The 23,979-nt window shown below is 40.5% G+C and overlaps 2 protein-coding genes across 7 annotated transcripts in view; both read right to left on the reverse strand.

Moving 5' to 3' along the window:
• Window positions 1-94: 94 nt before the first annotated feature.
• Window positions 95-16,372, reverse strand: rab11fip1b (RAB11 family interacting protein 1 (class I) b). Of its 3 annotated transcripts, none has more exons than XM_037752886.1 (7): window positions 15,679-16,371; window positions 6,488-6,915; window positions 5,371-6,389; window positions 4,445-5,253; window positions 2,315-3,115; window positions 1,235-1,340; window positions 95-1,040 (listed from the first exon to the last, which is right to left on the reverse strand). In XM_037752886.1, exons 1-7 carry the CDS (start codon window positions 16,047-16,049, stop codon window positions 837-839), a joined length of 3,738 nt encoding a protein of 1,245 aa, XP_037608814.1. In that variant the 5' UTR covers window positions 16,050-16,371; the 3' UTR covers window positions 95-836. The 3 variants fall into 3 exon arrangements, with proteins under 3 accessions (XP_037608814.1, XP_037608815.1, XP_037608813.1); XM_037752887.1 differs by having other exon boundaries at window positions 4,445-4,812; window positions 5,242-6,389; window positions 15,679-16,369; XM_037752885.1 differs by having other exon boundaries at window positions 4,445-6,389; window positions 15,679-16,372.
• A 1,686-nt stretch (window positions 16,373-18,058) lies between these two features.
• Window positions 18,059-23,979, reverse strand: part of gpat4 (glycerol-3-phosphate acyltransferase 4) — an 8,867-nt gene continuing 2,946 nt past the window's right edge. For all 4 annotated transcript variants that reach the window (XM_037751778.1, XM_037751777.1, XM_037751780.1 and 1 more), the window contains 11 exons: window positions 22,280-22,349; window positions 21,880-22,177; window positions 21,704-21,778; window positions 21,431-21,520; window positions 21,201-21,294; window positions 20,977-21,092; window positions 20,081-20,136; window positions 19,910-19,995; window positions 19,708-19,836; window positions 19,491-19,570; window positions 18,059-18,596 (listed from right to left, as the gene is read on the reverse strand). In XM_037751778.1, coding sequence (XP_037607706.1) covers window positions 18,419-18,596; window positions 19,491-19,570; window positions 19,708-19,836; window positions 19,910-19,995; window positions 20,081-20,136; window positions 20,977-21,092; window positions 21,201-21,294; window positions 21,431-21,520; window positions 21,704-21,778; window positions 21,880-22,177; window positions 22,280-22,349 — 1,272 coding nt within the window. In that variant the 3' untranslated portion in view covers window positions 18,059-18,418. The remainder of the gene's footprint in view (window positions 18,597-19,490; window positions 19,571-19,707; window positions 19,837-19,909; window positions 19,996-20,080; window positions 20,137-20,976; window positions 21,093-21,200; window positions 21,295-21,430; window positions 21,521-21,703; window positions 21,779-21,879; window positions 22,178-22,279; window positions 22,350-23,979) is intronic.

Raw genomic sequence — 23,979 nt, forward strand, 5'->3', positions numbered from 1 at the left:
GAATCCCAAATCACACAGAATATGAATCCACAATATTGTTTTTAAAAAACTACACAGAGCGCTAGACTCTATTGATCAGGAATGACAACATGTCTGTTTATCTGAACAAGAAAGACGTTTATTTTATTTTTCATATCTTAATATCACAACACAGAACATTAATTCAGTGTACATCATGTTAGTGTAAGCTGAGTAAAGTGCCTTTTGGGGGTTAGTAGAATCATGTAAACTTTGACATTCAGTACAAGAGCAAGAAACATTATCTACATAACTAGTGCATAGTTTGGACAGTAAAATAAGGCTCTTCTTCATACTGGAGAAGTGGAGATATCTTCAGGGGACAGGAAGCTGCATTTTTTTTAACCATTAACTACAGTAATTAAGTTTGACATGTTGGCAACATTTGACATTTAACAAAGCAATAACAATGTTGTGCTCAACATGAAAATAATCATAACAAATACACAAAAGAGATTGTTTAAACATCAAACATGCACATACAGTAGCAAAGAGTCAAAAGTATTACTAAATATTACAAAAAAAGTAGAATATCTTTGTACTTATTAACATCTTTGATTGCAAATTGACATAATCCCCCAATAGAAAAGCTCTTAGCTGAAAATGCAACAGATGTCTTTTACAAAATATATTTAAATTTTAATCATTATTCATTTGCCAGTATGGGGACCTCGAACTGTCCAAACCTTGTAAACCTTAATTTTTCTGTTTCAAAATACAATCAACAAGTATTTAGAAGTTTCTGATGTGGTACGGTCAGATTACTGGGTCTAAACTGATTAGGTACAGTGGGGATAAAGTGTCAGCTGTGAATCCACCTAGGCAGCTTTCAGAGAGTTCAGGGACATGAGAATACTTGGTTTTTCTTCCATGACGCGCACAAGCAAGTTGTCGATGTACTGCTCCAGGTGTGATATCTTTTTGTCTCTCTCTGACAGCTGGGTTTCCTGCTTGAGCACCAGAGAGATGAGTTCCTCTTGAGTCAGCTGGGAGTATGGCCCCTTCAGCCCGGTGTCATTTACCTGTGAGGGTAATGATATGTACAGTATGTGCATATTAAAAACACAAATATAACACAAAGCTCTTAATGGAAGATTCAAATGTTGATGCTATTTAATGAATAAGCATTGACATGTAAACACTTTTCTTGGTTAATTTAGAAATAAAAAAATCCTTTAACCACCATAAAAGTTTTGCTTAAAAAGAAAAGAGATACCTTTGTTTTCTCCTGCAGGATTCCTGCGGATTTGTTATCTTTTTCCCCTTTAACGACTGAAACAGACTGCTGCTCCAAAGGATTAAGGGGTTTTACAGGTTGAAGCCTGCGATGACAAAACAAAAAATAAAGATTTAGGCACTGGTTGGATGGGAGTGAAAGGAAATGGGAGTATAGAGTGCTGCAGGAATGAGTCCTAAAACCTGGAAATGAGTTAGCATTTTAGCACTCCCGGTTCCCTCGTCTGGAAGTCAATGGGTTTTCTGAATGGGTTTTTAGTTAAACGCCTGAAATAAGGTCTGCGATTAACAAAAGCTTAAGAGATTTTAACTTTTTGTTCTACGATATAAAATACATCAGTAAATATCCCACTTGTGAGTTTTGAAGCTTTTACGTGTCTTTAAAAAGGGGGTTGCTAGCAAATGGCTAAATAAGACTACGAAGACTACTAAGTCCTCCTTTACAGCCTCGTTGTGCATACTCGCGTTCATGCGACCGTGGTGTGGTTTGTTTATAGCATAACATTAGCTTTTTACTTCTGGCAATCGCATTTACTCTTCAAAAATCATAAAAGTGGTGTTCCTTTGTGAAGATTATCTTGCTGAACAAAACGTGTTAAGTATCATAAACGTGTGTTTGCCACAGAGCTTATTTTCTGCAATAATCAAAAACCCAATAGAAAAATCCCATTGGCTTTTTGTCGAGGGAACCAGTTCGATGCTAATTTCCTGGCTGGCCTACAAACATACGTCATCCCTGCACCACTCTATTGGGGTGCAAGTAAGACTCAGTTGTAAAGCTGTATAATTTTTCTATGCGATCAGAGAGTAACCTATTTAGCAATCACTAGTCAAACAGAATATGATTGTATTAATGCTGCAAGCTCATTCAAGCACACCTACCTTATCAGATAGAACACAATTAATAATACAAGCAAGGATGAATATGAGTATAAATGATAAATGAAAGTATGAATCATAGAAGGCATGATATTGGGAGCTAGTGCTGTGTGATCTATAATATATATGAAGGGATGGATGCATTCTAGAAATATTCTGTTGAGGATGTGAACCGTCTCACCTGCGTGTAGCTACAGGAGGCACCTCCTTCTTCCCACCTGCCTCCTCTGCAGCTCTCTGCACCGCCGCAGGCTGGGACTCTTGTAGTGGAGCCTCCTGGACATGCACGGCCTCCGACTTGGGGTCACGTGCGTGGGTCACGCTGTTATCAGTCACACCTTCATCATCTGTAACATGGTCTCCTTCAGTGTTTTGGTTAATCAAAGTGCTCGACGTGGCAGCTTTCTTTGCAGGAAGTGGGGGGGCGCGGGCCTTTGAGGATTTGATTTGTGTTTGAGAGGCGTCATCTTTATCAGCAGCTTGTGTTGCATTTTCATCTTCGTCGTCATCGAAAGGATTCAAGCCATAAACGATCGGGACTTGTTTCGCCTCAGGGCCACGTTCACAGGAAACGTTGCCATCAGAAGACGGGGCTGTTTTGTGTTCAGATGACGGCCCTTCATCCACAGAGCGAGGTCTGGACGGCGCATGGCGTTTACTGGGTTTGGCTACATTTGTTTCTTTGGTGGCACTACTTTGCGTCAAGCTCTGGGTGTTCTTTGTATCCGTGGGGGACCTACTCAGAGGAGCGATCATTTGCACAGAGCGCTGAGGGGGAACGCTGACGGTTTTGACGTCTTTGTCTTTATTCTTCTTGTTGATTTGTGCCAGATGTCGAGTCGATCCGTCCTGACTCTGTTTCTCTGCTTGATCCCTTCCTGGAGGCTGAGGAGCCAGTCGCCTCTCACGTTGAGTACCAGTGGGATCATTTTCATCACTGGCAACGGGCTGGCTTCCCAACGATGACGCAGTCGGTTGAACCCTGGAAATGAGACACAGACTACGTGACATTTCAGCATACTTAAGCATTCAATTAAAAAGGAGTCTCATAGGGAAGACAAAATACGCCTTTTCTAGGATGTTGAGAATCAAATTAAATATAGCAAAAGTAGAGAACAAGCAAAGGAGAACACTGAATGTTCATTTGAAAAAACAGTATATTGTAAAGGCAATGCAATTTAGTAAGACGTAGTGATATAATAAAGGATAAAAGCTTTTAACACCAAGCAAATCTCATCCTGAGATCTCTGTGAAATATTATTACCCATTGTTTCAAGTCATTTTCACTCCCTGTTCATATGACACCTGCTTTAATGAGGTAAGACTGTGCAATGAGCCACCAATCTCAGTTGACATGTTCATGCAAGTTTCATGACGGTGTCAGCTTGAGGTCGCGCTTAAAAGAGAAGTGCTGAGAAGAACTGCTGCTGTGTTGTTGTGACTGACTGAAAAATAGAAGATGAATTCAGATAACATTTTCTGCACAATGACTGACTTTATATCGCTTTCATCAGCTATTCAAATTTAGTTTCACTACTTCCTCTGCCATTCTGGTATCAGTTCTGTTACTGATAACTAAGGCAAGTTAAAAGGATGATGGAGAAGCAGACAGGAGTTACCGCACAGAACCAAAGCAATGTATTGCTGTGGACGGGAACGGCAGCAAAACATATTTTAGCCACCTAAAAGAAAGGCTCACCTAAAAAACAACAACATCAGTTTAAGTGTAAGCTATAATTGGAATATTTTCACCGCTTTACCTTGCCGTCAGACAGCCCTTTCCGACAGGGAACCTCTCCTTAAATTCACCAAACTCCATTGAAAAAAAACTGTAATTTTACCCCGCAGAACACAGGGGTTGCTAGTGTACCGCTGCCTCGATCGCAACGGCTGTGTTCTGTGAGGTAAAATTACTGTTTATTTCCCAATGGAGTCTGGTGGCTTTGGCGAGAGCATAGATAGCGGCTTCAGTTCCCCGTCGGAAACATGGACTGTATCGCTGTCTTATGGCAAGATGAAGCGGTGAAAATATTCTAAATATAGTATACACTTAAACTGATATTGTCTTTTAGGTGTCTAAAATGCTTTTTACTGCTGCCCTCGTTCACAGCAGTAATAATTATAATTTTCAATCAGTACATTGCTTTGCTCCCGTGCTGGTACTCCTGTCTGCTTCTCCAAACTTGGGGCGTTCTGACCGTCATCTACTGTAGGTAATACACTGACTATGGATAAGTACCTCATACAACCCCACTTCAAAACACCCAAACTATCTCTTTAACTCAACTCATGGTTTCATGTAAATTCTAACCTTTGCCGGGCAGATGACACCTTGGCCGTGCTGCCGTCGGGTCCATCAGGTGAGTCAGGAATCTCATCAAACGGGTTAGTAGTAGTGACTTCTGCAGGGCTCTCTACGGACACTTTCTTCCCTGCAGCTTTGAGTTTGGTTTCCTTCTTCTTCTGTTCTTCTGCTTCCCTCTTTAACTTCTCTTTCTCCAGCTTCCTGGCTTCCTCTTCCTTCCTCTCCTTTTCAACTTTCTCCTCCCTCCTAATCCTCTCCTCTTCCTCCCGTTTCATTTTCTCCTCTTCCTCAATCCTTTTCCTCTCTTGTTCCTGTTGTCTAATTTTTTCTTCTACCAATCTCTCTTCCTTTTCCTTCCTTGCCCTCTCCTCTTCCTCTCGTCTCCTCTCCTCCTCTTTCCTAATCATTTCCTCTTCCTCCCTTTGCTTTCTTTCCTCTTCCTCAATTCTCCTCCTTTCTTGTTCTTCTAGTATCCTCTTTTCCTCTGCCAACTGCCTCCTAACTCTCTCCTCTTCCTCTTCTTTCCTCCTCTCTTCCTCCATCCGTATCCTTTCCTCTTCATCCCGTCTAATCTTCTCTTCTGCCTCAATCCTTTTCTTTTCTTCCTCCTCTAGTTTCCTCTTTTCCTCACGCTCCTCTTCTTGTCTTCTCATCATCTCCTCTTCCTCTCGTCTCCTCCTCTCTTCTTCACCCCTCTCCTCCTCCCTCCTGATCCTCTCCTCTTCCTCCTTTTTAACTTTCTGTTCTTCAATCCTCCTTCCTTCTTCCAGTCTTATCTTTTGCTCTGCTAACTTATGCTCTTCTTCTTGTCTCCTCCTCTCTTCCTGAGCCTTCTCCTCCTCCATCCTAATCCTTTCCTCTTCCTCCCTTCGCCTCCTTTCTTGTTCCTCAAGCCTCCTCTCTCCTGCTATCTTACCCTCTTCTTGTCTCCCTGCCCTCTCCTCTTCTTCTTGTCTCCTCCTCTCTTCCTCAGCCTTCTCCTCCCCCATCCTAATCATTTCCTCTTCCTCCCTTCGCCTCCTTTCTTGTTCCTCATGCCTCCTCTTTCCTGCTATCTTACCCTCCTCTTCTTGTCTCCTCGCTCTCTCCTCTTCCTCTTGTCTTCTCCTCTCTTCCTCAGCCCTCTCTTCCTCCATCCTAATCCTTTCCTCCTCTCTTTGCCTACTTTCTTGTTCTTCAAGCCTTCTCTTTTCCTCACGCTCCTCTTCTTCTCTCCTTACCCTCTCCTCTTCCTCCTGTCTCCTCCTCTCTTCCTCAACCTTCTCCTCCTCCCTCCTAATCCTCCCCTCTTCTTCCTTTCTAACTCTCTCTTCTTCAGTCCTTCTTTCTTCTTCCTCTTGTCTCCTCTTTAACCCTGCTAATCTTTCACGCTCTTCTTCTCTCCTTACCCTCTCCTCTTCCTCTTGTTGCCTTCTCTCTTCCTCCTCCCTCCTAATCCTTTCCCCTTCCTCCCTTTTAACTCTCTCTTCTTCAGTCCTCCTTCTTTCTTCTTCCTCTTGTCTCCTCTTCTCCTCAGCCAACTTCTCAAGCTCTTCTTCTTGTCTTCTAACCCTCTCCTCTTCCTCTTCTTTTCTCCTCCTCTCCTCTCCCATTCTAATCTTTTCCTCTTCCTCCGTTCTTAGTTCAGCACCCACATCCTCTTGTATGCTTTGTACTTCCTCTTCCTCCTCCTCCGTCCAGGGTGAATACTGCCTCATCGCCCTCAGTGAGTCAACGGATGGAGGAGAGCTTTCGGGGACGTCCTCCATGGATCCGTGGCCTGAACTGGCCAGACTGAAGTTGGAGCCGATGCGAGAGGTCCGGAGCGGCGGCTCTTCACAGTATACGTGACTGCCATTGATGCACACGTTACTCTGTTCGGCAGCGCCTTGTTTTTGTTGACCAGAGGAGGAATCTTTGCTGTCTGAGCTGCCTGAACGTTTATGTTTGAGGAACTTGAACTTCTTTTTACCTGGAAGTACATGGGGAAGTTAACATGTATTTAATGACAGAGGAAAGGAGAAAAAATGAAAGAAATAATAGTGATGGAGTAAATTAAAAACTCCCGACCTTCAGAGGAATCCACATTTAGACCAGAAGACTGGCTGCCGCTCAGCGAGGAGTTCTTCCCAGGCAGGACAGACATGGACTGAGAAATGTTCTTCTGCAGATTAGACTTGGGAGAAAACAAAGACTTCATCTTATGCTTCTTCTTTTTCTCGCCCTTGACCGCGGCTACCTCGCCGTCCCGGTTCCCCTCCTCCTCGCTGTCTGTCAGAACCTGGGCGAAGGACGGCACCACGTTAGACATGGTGTCAGATTCCTTTTTCTTGCCACGAACTTTGTCCTTGAACTTGCCCAGGCGAGATTTGGATTTTCCGGCAGCGGAGAGGTCAAACATGCTGGCGGTCATGTTGTTTCTCATGAACTGGATGTCCACAAGCACCTCTCCTCTGTCTTTGTCCGGCTTGCCACTCTTGTCCAGCAACTTAAACCATCTGTTAAAGAGAGGAAACTTATTGGAATAACATTTTTTGATGCATGTTAACAGATACATAATCCCCAAATGTCTGATTTAAAAATAAAGTGCACATTGTATATACATTATTCTGGATGTCATTAACTTCTTGTTTCAGTGTTGGCTAAGTTTAGAAACCATTCTTAGACCTGCAGTAACTGATTTCTTTTGGCCACTTGAGGGCAGTGGAAATGAGACATAGTCATCTTTTAAGATGATATGGCAAACATGTACACGTCCAGCCAGTGGCGCACTCAGGCGGTCTGAGGGGCAGGGGCAGAAAAAATTAAAAGGGCACCAGCGTGCAGAAAGCTTTCTAGCATGTAAAGCCGCCTATAGGGCACTGCATCATGTTTTATCCATTTTAAGGCCACCCTGGAGGGCACTTTATCACATTTTCTCCATTTAAGGGAGCCCAAGAGGGCACATCATCATGTTTTCTCCATTTAAGGGAACCCAAGAGGGCACTACATCTCCACTGGAAGGACACCCAAGAGGGCACAGGGCATCCTAGAGGGCACTACATCATGTGTTTTCCATTTAAGGGCACCAAAGAGGGGACATTGTCATATCTACTGTACCATAGGGGCATCCAAAAGGGCACTTTTTTACAGAGTAACATAATCATTCATTTAGAGTTGAGTTTGTGTCCCCTTGGTGAATGTAAGTCCATTATTCACTCGCTTTTTAGCTCTGTTTTTGGTCTCCTGTGAGTTGGTGTATTATCTGCTACCACGTAGTATAAAGTACAAAGGCTAAAAGTTTTTAGAGCTGTAGACCTGAAAAAAGCGGCCTGCTGCAGCTGAAAATGACACTGTGAGAGCTGTGAGATTGAACCAAAAAAAAGAAAAGTTGCAGGACGGACAGCTAAACAATTTGCTGAAACTCTGTAAAGCCTGAAAATGAATGTCTATTTACATTCACTTTACTAACTTTTAAGATGATCCACACACTAACTGCAATAACAAGGTGTCACAGAGAAAAGAGTTATATCAACAGAGCATTGTTTCCCTATACAGACTATTATTCACCATAATGTAATCTACTGAATGGCTTAAAGGAATCATAGACACTAAAAGACTGAGATTCATGTGTTGATGTTTAGTCCTCATCAGCTTCTTTATGGAAACTATGATCCATCCCAAAGCAAAATGGGAGAGTGACTCAGCAGCCACTTGAATGTTTTTGGAAAGTCTGTGAGTCTCTGAGCACAACCAGCAAACTGACCATGAAGGAAAGTTTTTAAAAATAATAATAATAATACTGTTCTGCCTGTGGCAGCCTCTAATGTGGGGGCGTTATGAATGCTTGTACTGTGTATGCTTTTTTTCACCATCAGCCTTATGAATGTTGTTCCCTTTTCCTCCAATGTCTCAAATCCTAATAAAAGGTAAGACCTTGGATCAGACTTGTAATGTAGCAGGCTCTCTGAAAGCTTGTGACCCACAATGCCTTGGAGACATGTGTCACGCTTGACCTTATGCATACTGCACGTTCCCAGACATCTAAACCTGCAGACAGTCAATAGACTAGTCGGCCACTTGAAGGAAGAAGTTTTTATCCAACAAGATTAGTCTCTGCTCCTCACAAAACTTGTCACAGGAAACCAATCTGCTATAAACCTTATCACCCTTTAAACAACCACCACATTTAGATGTAGCTTGACAATCAAATACCATCAGGAACCCAACATAAACACTACATACAACCTCAAAACTTGCAAACATAAAAAGTAAGTCTTGTAATAACATGTAGAAATGCCCAAACCAACTCAGTGAGGCGTCCACTGAGACATGGTTGTGTCAACTTCTGCACCTGCGTCACGGCCCAGTACTGACAGAAGGGTCTCAGAATAAGCAGAACACTTTTTTAACAGAACAACGAAAAAGGAGCAGTCAGCGAAAAAAAAAGTGCCCATCAGGCAGAAATCTGAGGTCAGCTCACCACTGAACAAACAACTCCAACTGAAATCTGGATTCCTAGGGAAATGAGGAAATGAGGAAGGGGCCTTGGGTGCATTTCTGTGTGTGTGTGTGTGTGTGTGTGTGTTTGTGTGTGTGGGTGGGTGGGTGTGCGCGCGAAAAAACGGTCTCTTCTTGCAATGTGGAAAAAAAGAAAAATCAACAAATTTGGTTAAAAAAATAATGTGGTTTTTATACAGAAAAAAAGCATTACATGATGTTGTGATCGCGTAACTACATCATGTTTTGGGTTTGTGTGTTTATGTGACCCAATAGTATCTTCCTCTAAGTGGTACTGAATCAGATATGTTCTGCTTTCACCCTCCTCCTCCTCCCTTAGCAATGCTTCAGATGTGTTGCACAAACAAATTAAGGAGGAAAACGTCCTTCCTGGAAGTTGCCAAATGGGTGAGACTGCAGCCACAGCTCCCCTGCCTCCCATACTGCTGATGAGTAACGGGATGTGATCTGCACATTTCAGGCCTCGACATTATTAAATTATTCCACTGAGGGACTTCTTCACGATTCCCCTAGTGAACGTCCTTCAACAAAACACTGCCAGATAGATATTACATTTATTCATCATGCAAATGTAGACAGCGTTCTGCAGCTGTTATGTTCTTCTTACTCCTACACTCACTTTTAGCTCTGTTTTTGGTCTCCACCAACACCTGAGGGGAATATCTGGCTATTCGGCTGCTAAATGCATCCATTATGTTCACCAGCTGGTTGCTATCTTTTCTCCAACTACCATTTGCCGTGGGGTGAGACTGTAGCAAATACAGATGGTTTTAGAGCTACCTGCTGTGGCTAAAAAATGATGATGATGGGAGCAGAGAGCATGTACCAAAACAGTGAAAGTGCAGGCCTTAAATCCAAAACAATGATCCGAAAGATGTTTTAAAGCTCTGTAGAATTGGGTAATAATTCTAAGGTGGGTTCATCATTACAAATAGTCAGCAGTCAAGTGTTAATAAAAAACAATTACGATTATAGCCTCATTAAAAAGGATTTTACTTCCATTTTGGCTCAAAAGTTTTAAAGCTTTCTCTTGACCCTGGTCTGAAGCTTTCAATATTGTCATCACTGATATTTCCTCCTCATTTCAGCACCACTTCAAGAGAGACCTTAATCACCTTAATCCATTTTTAAGGGCTCTTCAAATTGAAATTTTAACATCTATAATTCCATGCCAACTGCACAATCTCCCTTTGAAACTCATATGTGACTCTATAAAGCTTCATAGACCTGAGAGGAACTGCAGAGTCTGGTATTAACTCGATGAGGAACCCCTTTCACATACAAATAGTCATGTGATTCATATAAAAATATTGATTATAGCACATTCTAGTAATGCGTTTTTCTTTTATTAATGATTCTGGAAAATCGGTAATTAAAAACCAACTATTTTGTACAATATAATAGTATATTATAACAGTGTAATATTAGCATTTCACATTAGTATGCTATACTGTACCATAGTACAGTATGGTAAAATATTAGTATAGCATTTATGTAATTAATAAAGCACTGTATGATTTACAGTACTATAGTATAATATAGTATAACAGTATATAGAAGGGTGGTATAGAGTATAGTACAGGGAATATTATGGTAAAGCACTGTATGCTTTACTGTATTATAGTATAGTATGGTAGTATTAGTAATTGGGTTATTTTTAACACAGCAGTTTTTAGAGTGTAGTATTAGTATAGCATATTATACTATCAGTGCATCTTACTTATTGACATGTAGCCTACTACAGCAGCCTATAGCACACCAAACTGTACTATACTAACACTGTACTATATTATAGCATACAATATACTATAAAAAAGCATTATGTCCAGTGTATACTATACTGAAATGTACAGTATAATCACAACCCTGACCTTTGAAATACTGTACTTTGCTTGCTGATACCGACAGATACCACTAAAACAAATACATCCTACATGAAATAAAAAAGAGAAGAAGTAAGCTGGTTCAGTTTAAAGAGAAGGGAAGTTGTGAAAGTGTTTGGGCGTTAGCTGTATGGGGTAGTAAGCAGCAGTGTGCAGGAGGAGGACTTAAAAGTGGCTTTCACTTAACAGTCCCTGGATGATAATAATAATGAAGATGAGGATGCCCTTAAACTCAGTAATCTCCCACCCCCCAGTGAAGAAAGTGTTCTGCTCAGCTGTACAATCCGAAATTCAGGAGGATAACGCATGACTCAACATTTTCTAAATGTATTCTACAATCTGCACACACACATCCTTCCTTGTGAAGCCTGAACTACTGATAAGACAATGCGTGGCTCAAGCCTTTCTTATCACAGAGCACACAGCTGTGTGAGTGGGAGAAGAGCTGATTGAGTAAAAACAACTCAACAGAGACAACGTCCAAGGACTAAAACTGTCCAGAGCTCACTGTATCCACGAGTCAGAGAAGCCACGATGAAAGCCTGTGCAAAGGAACCAGAGTGGAACCGACAAGAAAATCCCCTTTACAAACAAAATCAATCGCAATACACGCTATGTCAAGGACAGGTGAACTTACAGTGAAGCGGTTTCAAATGGCAAAATGCTGGACAGATGTTGTAATTGAGACATGGCTTACTGCAGGTTTCTTTATATCTTTACACTAGGTGGTATGAATGGTTTTTTTCTGGGGTCCCTTTTTTCTGTATCCAGGCTTCACAGTGCAGGTGCTATCAGGCCTGACAGTAGGTAATAAAAGGCACTACAATAAATGTTATTCAGCTGATCATTAGCCTCATAGAGAGCTGCAGGAATGAGTCCTAAAACCCGGAAATGAGTTGGCGTTTTAGCACTCCCGGTTCCCTCGTCAGGAAGTAAATGGGTTTTCTGAATGGGTTTTTAGTTAGATGCCTGAAATAAGGTCTGTGGTTAACACAAGCTTAAGAGATTTTAACGTTTTGCTCTACGATATAAAATACGTGAATTGTGAGATTTTATGCGTCTTAAAAAAAGGCGATTGCTAACAAGTGGCTAAATGAGACTACTAAACGTCATCACGCCGACTCGTCTGCCTTTACATACTCACGCTCATAGTGTTTATAGCCTAATGTTAGCTTCTTACTTCTGCCGATTGCATTCACACATCAAAAATCATAAAAAAGGTGTTCATTTGTGAAGATTATCTTGCTGAACAAAACATATAAGTATCATAAATGTTTGTTTGCCACAGAGCTTATGTTCTGCAGTAATCCAAAACCTAATGGGAAAAATCCCATTGGCTTTTTGTGGCGAGAACCAGGGCGATGCCAACTTCCTGGTTAGCCTATAAAAATATGTCATCCCTGGAGCACTCTATTGATGTGGGTATTATAATGCCCTTAGTTGAAAGTGTTTAAGTTAGAAAATAGGCCTTTTTCACAGAAGACATTTTGACATGTCAGAGTAAGAAAAGCACAGGTATAAACAATAAAAAGTGTTTTTTTTATAAAAGAAAAATACCTACTATGTTCCAGTAACTAAATAAGTTTCTATCCATTCTGTCACCTGTGCTGTCTAAATGTTCCTGATGACTTTTACTAACAGCAGTGCTTTCTTTAGTGAGCAACACATGTTCAAAAAAAAGAGTAATGCACCATGTACCTCAAACAGTAGAGCTGTTGTACTGGCAGCTCGTGCAACATGTTTGTGTGTCGGAGGTCAGTACAGACACAGTAGTCTTCCTCAGAAAAACTGACCTCGCTAGACCGTCTCTGTTGGCGTCACTGTTTGCTTTTCATAGATAAAAACAGTCAGGAATGTGAGGCCAAAGCTGGATTTAAGCCTCAGAGTCAAGGTGCATTCACACAGCCTGCAGAGGACTAGGGAAAGATCAACAGAAACACATGTTGAGCATTTACTCAACACTGCAGAAGCTTGTTTGCTAATTATACAACAAAATATATATTCAGGGTAAGAAATCCTCATAAATATGCATGTATAAAAACGCAAATATCTGTGAAAATGGAAACAAATATCTGATTTTTTTAAAAAGAACAGATGTAATCAGAGATACAGAAACCCAAAACCATGCATGATTTAACATGCAGCAGCGTACAGCCAGGTGGAGTTCAGCCCAGCATGCTGAGAGTTGGACAATAGCCCAACCCGAGAGAAGCAGGCAGAATGGTATGAAAAGTTATTTGTGGCCGAATGCATTTTAAAGAGCTCATTTCATGCTCTCAGATCTGATTTAAATATGGATTTTTCACTGTGACGGTCACAAGAAACCCGTTGAAGCTGGGTTGACTGCTTGCTGTTTTATAAGAGGTTTGCCACAATATGAGCAGACAGCAAATCTATATTGTTTTATAATGAACAAAACATCAAATCTAACCTCGCTATAGACTACATTACAATTCATGCAATGACCCAAGACTTCAAACAGAGCAGACAGACCCAAACGGCATCAAACAACCCTGGAGAAGGTGGAAGAAGGAAGTGTATGTTTATGCATTTAGGCTGGTATGCAGTCTGCTTTTGTATAATACCGGTCACACGGCGGGGGACTAAAATACTCCGAAACAGCTTAGCACAACAAAACACTTTCCATTCTTACTGAATTATGGCTGACGGGTGTTGTATTTCAATCTCTAACAAGGATATCTTGAAATAAAATGTTAAACCTTTTCTTTGCCCAACTGTAGAGCACCTAAATGAGAAGGCATAATATTACAGTATACCAGTAAGGCCTGTAAAACCTGATCACTGCAGTGTAATGAGAATCCACAGCGAGGTGAAGTCTGGGTCTTTTTTTGGGGGGGGGGAATCTGTCTGTTGTTGACGGGTTCAGTCAATGAAAAAGTGAATCCTTTGAGTCACGCCTTTCGCCTGAGTAAGTAATGCTGATTGGCATCCTTGAAGGCTGCTGCCAGGGGAACAAATCCCTTAAGCTGCACCGGAGCGAGTGGGCAACATTCATAAGCAGGTCTGTGTAGTGATGCATGGCTGTGTGTGCTGAAATACCTCACCTCAGTGGGGAAAAAAAGTGCAAATATCACAGAGGGAAGTCACTTCCAAAGAGTCTTTTCAATGCACAGATTAAGGGCAAACGTATTCATATGGTGACTGTAATGACGGCTCGCCGATACTGGAGTAATACAGATGCTGCATAATTTTATTATTACAATAAAAAGACATATGTTGTAATTATTGAGGATTTAGCCTAATAGGGATTATGGAGTTTTGTCCCGTAAAACCACAAAGCTGCAGTGTGACCAGCAAAACCAGCAGCCAGGAGTAGTTCCCCTGTGACGCAGATGGAAATCAAAGTTACGTAGTCTTCATTTCACCTCCCATGATTTCCACATTTACATGCAGCTAAGAGATAAAAGCTAAGAGTAACATCTGCCCAAACCTTACATATTACACATAATACACAGTCTTGTATTCAGAGGACTGGGATAAAACTACAAGACATAGTACTGTTTGATGCCCAGACTCCTTCAAAATACAGTGGGTTATTTTTTAAAAGGAGAAACACTTTTTCTTTTGACTGGTCTCTCCTCAGGGTCAGCTGCTGCAGAGGCTTTTGATTCCTCAAAGAAACTTCAACAGAATGATTTCTTTTTAACCAGCAGACTAATAGGGGACAAGCTCAATGATAAATTGGAGTTAATGTTATTTGTTTGGTTGAGGCTTAAAGACTATTAGTTGATTAATTGGTAAGTTGATTGACAGGAAATGTGTCAGTAACTGGTTCCAGTTTCTTAAATGGTTTTATTTCTGGTTTTCTGAGTCTTCTATGATGATAACCTAAATACATTTTGGGTTTTGGTCAAACAAAACAAGAAATATTTGTAGGGCTGCAACGATTAATCGATTAGTTGTCAACTATTAAATTAATCGCCAACCATTTTCGATAATCGATTAATCGGTTTGAGTATTTTTTTAAGGGAAATACAGTGAATTTCTCTGACTCCAGCTTCTTAAATGTGAATATTTTCTGGTTTCTTTACTCCTCTATGACAGTAAACTGAATATCTTTGAGATGTGGACAAAGCAAGACATTTGAGGACATCATCTTGGGCTTTGGGAAACACTGATTTTACAATTTTCTGACATTTAATAGACCAATCAACTAATCGATTAATTGAGAAAATAAGCAACAGATTAACCAACAATGAAAATAATCTCGTTAGTTGCATCCCTGGTTATTTATTTGGTAGAGGCTTATAGACATATAGCCAATTAGTCGATTAATTGATTGAAGACGTTTCAGCAACTGGTTACAGCTTCTTAAATGTGATTATTTTCTGGTTTCTTTACTCCTGTATGACAGTAAATTGAATATATTTGAGATGTGGACAAATCAAGACATTTGAGGACATCATCTTGGGCTTTGGGAAACACTGATTTCACATGTTTCACCATTTGTTTCTGACATTTTATAGACCAAACAACTAATCGATTAACTGAGAAAACAACCGACAGATTGATGAAAATAACCTCGTTAGTTGCATCCCTGGTTATTTGTTTGGTAGAGGCTTATAGACATATAGCCAATTAGTTGATTAATTGAAAATGTTTCAGCAACTGGTTCCAGTTTCTTAAATGTGAATATTTCTGAGTGTTCTGTGATGATAAACCAAATACAGCCTAGGTTATTTGGGTTTTGGTAGAAACAAAACAAGAAACGTTTGGACTTTCTGGGGTCTTGTGATGGGGTGTTTGGCTACTTGCTGACATGGACCACACAATTAATCGAACAATTCGATTAACCGATTATTCTTATTCAACTAAAGCTCCTCTCTGTATTCCTGCTGTGTGACTGTGTGCACTCACTCGGTCTTGTTGCGGGTGCTGTCCTCGCTGAGCTGCAGCAGGTTGATGACAGCCTGTCCCAGCAGCTTGTCTGGTCCCACCAGGGCCCGGTGCAGGACGTGGACATGCAGCGTGTCTCTTCCTCCTCCTCCTCCTCCTCCTCCTCCGTGTTGCAGCAGCAGCGGCGGCAGGTCGAAGCTGGCCTCCTCCTTCCACACCGGAGCCACGCTCTTCTCCGCCACCGAGGTCTGGAACTTCTCCTTGCCCACCTGCATCACTGCGTACGCATCGTTGGTGCCGCTCTTGCCCTTTATCCGGAGGCCTCGGGCTTGTTGCACCGTTACCTGGACGCTGCTGGGACACCACTGCTGCTCCGACAGAGAGGACATCATGATGACTGGATTACACAAATTGAAATCCCGAAACACAACGTGGTGGAGTCTACCATCGGTTGAGACACACTAAAACAGAAGGAGGAAAAGTTTTCACATGAGCTCCTGCAGAAGTTGAGGAAACAGCTGATTGGGCGTGGTTACACCGAGAGGGGTCGTCCTCTGGTCCTCCTCTGGTCCTCCTTGGTTAACAGGAGACACTCCCCCAGATTAACAGATTACATGAGACGAATCTGACACGCTGTTTGGGCCGTTCACACACCACAACAAGCATTTACTGGAGAACAGCAGGACACACCTGATCCTTGTTGACACCTGTCACAGAGCATCAGCCTCACATCAGCTGCATTCAAATGAGGACAAGACTGGTTGATTGATAAGGGTACTCACTTAAATTGACAGTCCCTTCATTATGCAAATGTTAGTATGTTCTGTAATGATTCATAGTCACAGTTCCATCTGCTCCTTTATATCTGATCTAGGTCTGAAAACATGATACTTCTGCTCTAGTTGAGGACAGGTTACCTGACTGTGTCAGCTGATATGGCTTCATGTGGTTGGATTCAGTTTCACATGCAGCTCCAGTTTGAATCTTTATCAGGCTGCAGCATCTGTATGGATTTCAGAAGGATTGAATGCTCTAAAATACCCTGAATGTGTTTGTTTTTTTGTCTGTTTTAGTCCAATAATGGACTGGCCACCTGATTCCCTGCATTTACCCTCAATGCATGCTGGGATAAACCCTCAATTCCTCAATTAGTCTACCTATTCAGCCAGGCCTTCCATTAAGAATGGTTGTTATTTTATTCACTTATTTCAATGTATTTAAGTTGTATAATTGTAATCTATTTTAATGTTATTTTATTAATCACTTATTTTATTGTATTTAAGTTGTAAAATTATATTCTCTTTTATCGTTATTTTATTAATCACTTATTTAATTGTATTCAAGTTGTAAAATGTTATTCTATTTTATTGTTATTTTATTAATCACTTATTTTATTGTATTTAAATTGTAACATTTTTATTCTATTTTATTATTTTATTAATTACTTATTTTATTGTATTTAAGTAGTATAATTTGATTCTATTTTATTGTTATTTTATTAATAATTTATTTAATTGTATTTAAGTTGTATAAATTATTCTAATTTATTGCTATTTTATCAATCACTTATTTCATTGTATTTAAGTTGTAAAATATTATTCTATTTTATTAATCACTTATTTTATTGTATTTAACTTGTATCATTTTATTGTTATTTTATTTATCTAGATTTTACTTCACTGTTTTACTACTATTACTGTTATTATCGCTTTTAATGATATTTTATTACATTTTATTTTCTTGTGTGCATTGGTCTCAAATTGTCTTTTCTCGGTCCACACTTGTTCTGTTTTCGGCTTGTCAGCCATCTGTGAAGCACTTTGAACTGCACTAACCTGTATGAAAGGTGCTATACAAATAAAGTTTGATTGATTGATTGATGGATTGATGGATTGATGGATTGATTGATTGATTGATTGATTGATTGATTGATTGATTGATTGCCTGAGCAGGACTAGGCGGGTATGGAAAATGTATGTATTTTAGACAGTTAAACAGCTGTCTAAATCAGTCTGTATATTGATTTGTATGTGTGTTACTCATGCCACAATAAGCAGGATGGTTCATGTCTGAACACTGACCTCTGCTGTTGAAAAAAAAGCAACAAAATGAACACATTTCTGGTCACAAATTAGAAACCAACATCATCATGGCTCATACATTGTGTACCAGGCCTGAACATGTTTGATCTCACTTTCACTAATTCCGGCTGCCCAGCAAAGATTAAAGGCGAACACGCATATAGAGCTTTGAGCCAATTACTAAGCTGACGCACAAGTGTTGGCACTGCCGCTGTCTGACTGAGATGTAATGACTGTAGTACTAGGCACTTAAAATAGTTGCAGCTTTCTTAATGGAATCTCTGTAATAAATTAGATTTCTTTACAAAAAGATCAGAGTATTTAGAGGAGAATGTGTTTAATCAGATACACAACAAGCTCAGATGGCAGTAAAAAGGAGGCAGGAGAATTGAGGTCACTCTAGGACTTTGGTCTATGAACAATTAGTTAAAATAACAAACAAACTGAGCTTCCTGTAGTGTAATCGTTCTTACCATACAAATGTAAATAAATATAGATTTTACACCAATAGAAACATAAATACCAAAACATAAAAATACTTTCTTTCAGAGTCTGTTACAGTTAGCAGCAATAATCAATAAAATTCCTACTTCTGATAATTCACATTCACCATTATGTAAGATGTCACTGTATAAAATGTAAGAGTCTGTTATTTATAACTTCATACATTCACCATGTCCTCATTGTCCTCTTGTTGAATCTTGATTGCTTTTATCCTCTTCTGGATTTCCATCCTCTAAATGTGTGTTATCTCTTCGGTGCACTTCGTCCTGCTCACCTACGAGAACTTTACTGTAGAGTTTCTGCTGTTCTTCTTTAAAGGCGTCTTTCACTTTTCCTCGTTTCAGTCCTCCATCCCTGAGAGCACACAGGTAGGAAAGGAAAAGAGTATCACGCACTGACTCAACACAGCGTCATTAGTGTCCTTCACAAACAACAGATGGCCTCTGTGAATTACCTTCAGGGTGTAATACTGCACAGTTTCTGTCAAAGCTAAAAGCCAATAACGATGTGTTTTGTGAATCAGCGTCTGTGTTTTATACCACTGGAAACCTCTCTTTCTAACAACCATTAACACATACTATTCTACTGATATACTGTATATAAAGACTGCTTTTCCTACTTTTTTCTCACCATTTGAAGTTTGAATGGCATTCTCTTAATCATAGGGCTGCAACTAATGATTATTTTCACTGTCGATTAATCAGTTGATTATTTTCTTGATTAATCGATTAGTTGTTTGGGCTATAAAAAGTCAGAAAATTGTGAAAACTGTAGCCAGTGTTTCCCAAAGTCCAAGACGTCATCTTGGACAAATGTCTTGTTTTGTCCACAACTCAAATATATTCAGTTTACTGTCATAGAGGAGTAAAGAAACCAGAAAATATTCACATTTAAGAAGATGGAATCAGAGAATTTTTTTCATTTTTTTCTTAAAAAATGACTCAAACCGAGGTATTTTATCCATATAGTTGGCAATTAATTTAATAGTTGACAAATAATCGATTGATTAATCGTTGCAGCTCTATTTAATTACGCCATCTTGTTGCACCCTCTTCTTCTGCAATGCTATAATGGCACCTGACAGGGGAATTAACGGCACCAACTGTTTATCATGATGAACCAACTCCTAATATTCACATAACAGTAGTGGATGTAAAATGCGCATAAAATGCATTTTCTTTTACAGATTTTCTGAAAATTCGTTAAAATTGGTGCTACATTTGAATGGAAACTTGACTAATGACTCACCAAATGAGATCTACTAATCCTCCTTGTGCAGCTATGGCTGCTTTCACTCTGTTGGCAAACTGCACCGCATCCTCCCCTTCCTAAACAAAGAAAACAAAAAAAGAACAGGAGGTGGGAAAAGCACTCCAGTAGACAGAATAAACAATACATGATCTGAAATTCCTATCACTGATTTTGATAATATTTCTTTTTTAAGATTGTGACAAAGAAGTTTCACCTCTCTGTTCATAGGCGGCAGGTACCAGACGCTGCAGACGATGGCCCAGCTGCTCATCATCCTCAGCAGATAGTTCACCAGGCCAAACTTACTGCTGTTCCAGAAGGCATCCCCAAACCGAGGATCATACTGCAAGATAAACATAAAGTCATATCACGAGTAAGGAAGAGCAAAATGAGCAGGAAGGAGGAAAAAGACAAACCTTAATGGCGACTGGATAGACCGTGCAGTCGATTTCAAAGCTGCCCTTTTTGAACATCATCACTGATGTGTTGTTGATGCAAGTACCTGTGGAAGACACAGTGTGAAGATCTTATCGACACTAAACAACAAATGTTACGTGTGTTTATAAGAATGATATCATCATACACACCCTCAGGGAAGATCAAGATGGGCTGTTTAGTTTTGTCAGCAACATGATCGCTTAGCCTGAAATGACAAAGCACAAGTGATCAGAATATATATATATATATATGAAACTATATACATATCTTTTTAAAAGTCTTGCCATTAGGCTCACTTCTAGAGTTCAAACAGAATGATGTTCAATCTAAACTTCTACTATTATAGCAACGACCAAAACCGAATCATTATATATTCATATATACTCCATGGTCTATGTCAAGTTGAAATATCACTAAAGTGCTCAGGAATTACATGAAATGTGGTTTTATACTGCCTTATTAATGCCTATAATGGCAATCCACAAGCTTCTACAGACTGTTCCAGTTTTATTTTGGACTATGCTCACTGTCAAGTTCATTGTTTTATGGCCATACATACTGTACATACTGATGTGTCATTAACATAAAACATAAACCCTGGGAAAACATTCGGGGTTTCTTGTAACACATGTTTAGAGCTAGGATACAAAAATGAACAGAATACAAAGATTTCTGATCTACTCACAGTGCTGCCATCTGACTGACCCGAGTATTATTTGTCAGAAGGCCTTTGCCCATAACCAAAACACATTTCTATTATGTACCTTATGTTTTAAGTCAAATGTGTTTTAACCACAACTTCATATTTCAACAAATGTTTAAACCTAATCTAAACCATGTGCACCAAGAATGTTGACACCGATTCACAATTAGACATATCAAGACATATACAGGGGTGAACAAAAAGTATTGCATATCATAATTCAATGCGCACACACACACTGAGCTGAACATCCTAAATGAGAAGTAGTTGCACAGCAGCGGGACCGACCATAATGCAACTGGAGATGAGAGCGATGCCGACAGAGAGAAGATGCATTGTTACCTTTTGGCCACTAGGTGTCGGTCTTTGACTTCTGATCTTTCAAACCAGATGTGAGGAGAGGATTTGACCATAGCTTGCTGGATCATTCCCATCAGCCCTCCGTGCAACTGGCCAACCTGAGAGACGAGTTAGGCTCCAGTTCAGCTCAAAAACAACATCTCTAATTTTTCAAAATCACTCACTCAGTCACAGAAACACACGCAGAGACACACAAGCTTTTCTACCATAGAGTAGCAGCCGTCATTGGCCAAGATGATGACATCGATGGGTGTTGTGTGATTGGACACACAGATTCCGCCATTCTTTGGTTTGTTCTCTCTGAAATGAAACAAGTTTGTTTAAGACAGACACACAACTATACACCATACACACTTCAATGCTTGCCATTATGTTCTGTTAACTTGTATTAATACTGTTCTGATAATTATACTGCATTCAATTTAATATGTTGTACCTGTTATGATAGGTGATGATTGCTGAGAGAGCTCTCACACAGATGCGGTAACACATCAGATGAACCTTCTCAGTCAGGTAGAACCTTAACCTGAAGACATAATGCCACAATAATTAGTCCAGTACCCTTAGGATGTACACTTCAAGGTTAAATGTTGGCTAAAATACTTGTGGTTACACTAGCATGTAGCTTTTGATCATCTTTCTACCCTTGTTATAGAGACCTAACTTCACGCGCATGCTTGAACTGTTATGAGAATTGGATGAAACTTACTCTTTGTTTGGTAAAACGCCCACCAAAGCAGTCAGGACTAGAAGCAGACTAATGCCGGTGAATGCCAGAGTGACCCTGCAGAAAAGAAGAACATATAGTTGACTCAAGACTGAACCAGTTGTTCATCCAGTTGCCGCTTTTGTACAATGAGATGAATCTTACTCCCCTGACCTGACCTGAGAGGCAGCAGGATGCCGTAGCGGACGAATACTCCCAGACCCCACAGGACGGTAAGTCTCAGGCTGATGTGACGGAGGTTGTAGTTGCTTCGAGTCAGCAGGTTCCAGCTCTCCAACTCCTGAGCCGAAAAGCGCTTGGTCACCTCGTCGTCCAAGATGCTCTCCACGCCTCTCCGGCAGAAGTAGAAGATGTCAGCCATCTCGAACTCCGGCTCTGAGCGCAGACAGCCGGCAGAACCTCGGAGCTCCTGGATCTCCTGCTGAAAGGACGACGGTGGTTCTTTGGCTATGATTCCTACAGTGAGAACGAAAAATCATGCTTTTGAGTTAATGGTCAAAATAATACAGGTGCAGTGAGCATTCATATTGAAGAAATACTGAATTATTACTCTTTTACCGTTGCTATATGGTTTATAGAGTTGCTGATTATTTTCCTTTGCACCCATCTCCATTCTTGAGGTTGCCCACTAATTTAAGGAAAAAACAAACTAGATTAGAAAACAGGATTACTACATTTCCGTTGTTCGCTTTAATGTTTGACATACAGAGAGCAAGAACTAAAGACTTAATTTGATATGCTACTGCTGACAAGCAGCTATGAAGTTGGCAGTAATAAGCACTGCAGGCCTCCAAATTGCATCAAGGTTAGAGATTCAAAGAGGATATGGGCAGCATATAGACTGTGATATGATCAAAGTGATGAAATTAGGCAACATGATCCCTGGAGACAGAGAGACAGCTCTGCCACATCTTTTTCCCTGAGAAGCTTGCAGCTGAGAAAACAATGCAGATAAATTGCAGAAACTTTCAACACTGTTCTGGTTTCAAACCCGTTGTCTGACTTACTCGAGCATAAATAGGTCACAGTTTTGATGGATCAGGCATCCGTGCCACGCAGACCTGGAGAGAGGACATTTAAAGAACCATCGCCTGATGTGTACTCTAAATAAAACAGCATTCCTGCAGGGCTGTAGCCCATGGAGAAGAAAATTATTCATGATTGTGCACTACATACACACACTCCTCCACCAACAAGTACTAACAGACCTGCTGCCAGAAACCAAGATGACTGACACTACTAAAGGCTTACCAGCCTTGAAAGATGAAACACCACACACCTGTCCCCTGGAGGACGTACCCAGAGCTAAATGAAGGCAGTGGAATACCGGCTCCATATTGGTCTGTTGTAAAACATCTACAGTCCAGTGATAAAGCCTGGACTTAAAGCTCTCTCGGTTGAAACCAACGTATAGTAGATCTGCTTTTTGTTAGGCTCAATGCTAGAGACCTGATTGGACAAAGCAGAGAGAAGAGCCAGAGAGGATCTTCGTAGGAAATGTCAGATTTGGCAGCACAACCACCCCTATACCTTGATCCATGGATCAAGAGAGCTTGCAGCTCATCCCACCTTCTTGGCAAAAGACAGCAGAAAGACAGTCTCGCTTGACAGCTTCTTCAGATCGACCAGGGCCTTATCCAGAGCCCAGAGAACCAGCCCCAAAGGTGGGACAACTGCCTTAAAACAGCTGCCTTCAACTGTACTACAGCCTTCAAGAAATTAGTAAAGCAGTCTGCAATCCTGCTCAGACAACAGGTTTGTCCCTATTTGTTTATTTTTAATTGTGACTATCATTATCCTGAGTGTAGAAGGGGAGTTCTAACAACTCCTACAGAAACGGTAGGACCACAGGGGCTGAGCTTGTCTACTGTGCCAGTAGATAAACTTCATCCCAGGAGTCTAAACTCCCTGCAGTATCTACACCACCTCAGATGGTAGTCCCATGGCTAAAAGCTTGTTCCTCCCTGGGGTCTGTCCCAAAAACCAAAGTCCCTAAGGAAAGGGAGGCAGCAACATGGCCTGTGTCTCTATCAGTCCGCCTAAGCTGGGAGAACCCAGGGGTCCCACCCGACAGGGAATGCATTTTTCTTAATATATAAAATCAGTGAGATTAACACTGCAAAAACGATTTTGTTCAAAATAGTAACTCAAAGGGTTCTAATATAATACTGCAGTAGTTTAGAGGTAGGATATTTGTTCCAAAATGTTGTACAATTAATATCAATAAATAACCAACAACATATAATACAAAGGACTTT

The sequence above is a fragment of the Sebastes umbrosus genome, chromosome 19 (assembly GCF_015220745.1).
Source record: "Sebastes umbrosus isolate fSebUmb1 chromosome 19, fSebUmb1.pri, whole genome shotgun sequence".
In the NCBI taxonomy this organism is placed as follows: Eukaryota; Metazoa; Chordata; class Actinopteri; order Perciformes; family Sebastidae; genus Sebastes; species Sebastes umbrosus.

Bases quoted from the DNA above. Each gene is read 5' to 3' on its own strand.
- rab11fip1b (XM_037752885.1), bottom strand. From the start codon at position 16,049: ATGATGTCCTCTCTGTCGGAGCAGCAGTGGTGTCCCAGCAGCGTCCAG. The intron at 6,390-6,487 runs GTCGGGAGTTTT...ATGTACTTCCAG, and splicing joins AAATGTGGATTCCTCTGAAG to GTAAAAAGAAGTTCAAGTTC. The intron at 3,116-4,444 runs GTTAGAATTTAC...TCTCATTTCCAG, and splicing joins GTGTCATCTGCCCGGCAAAG to GGTTCAACCGACTGCGTCAT.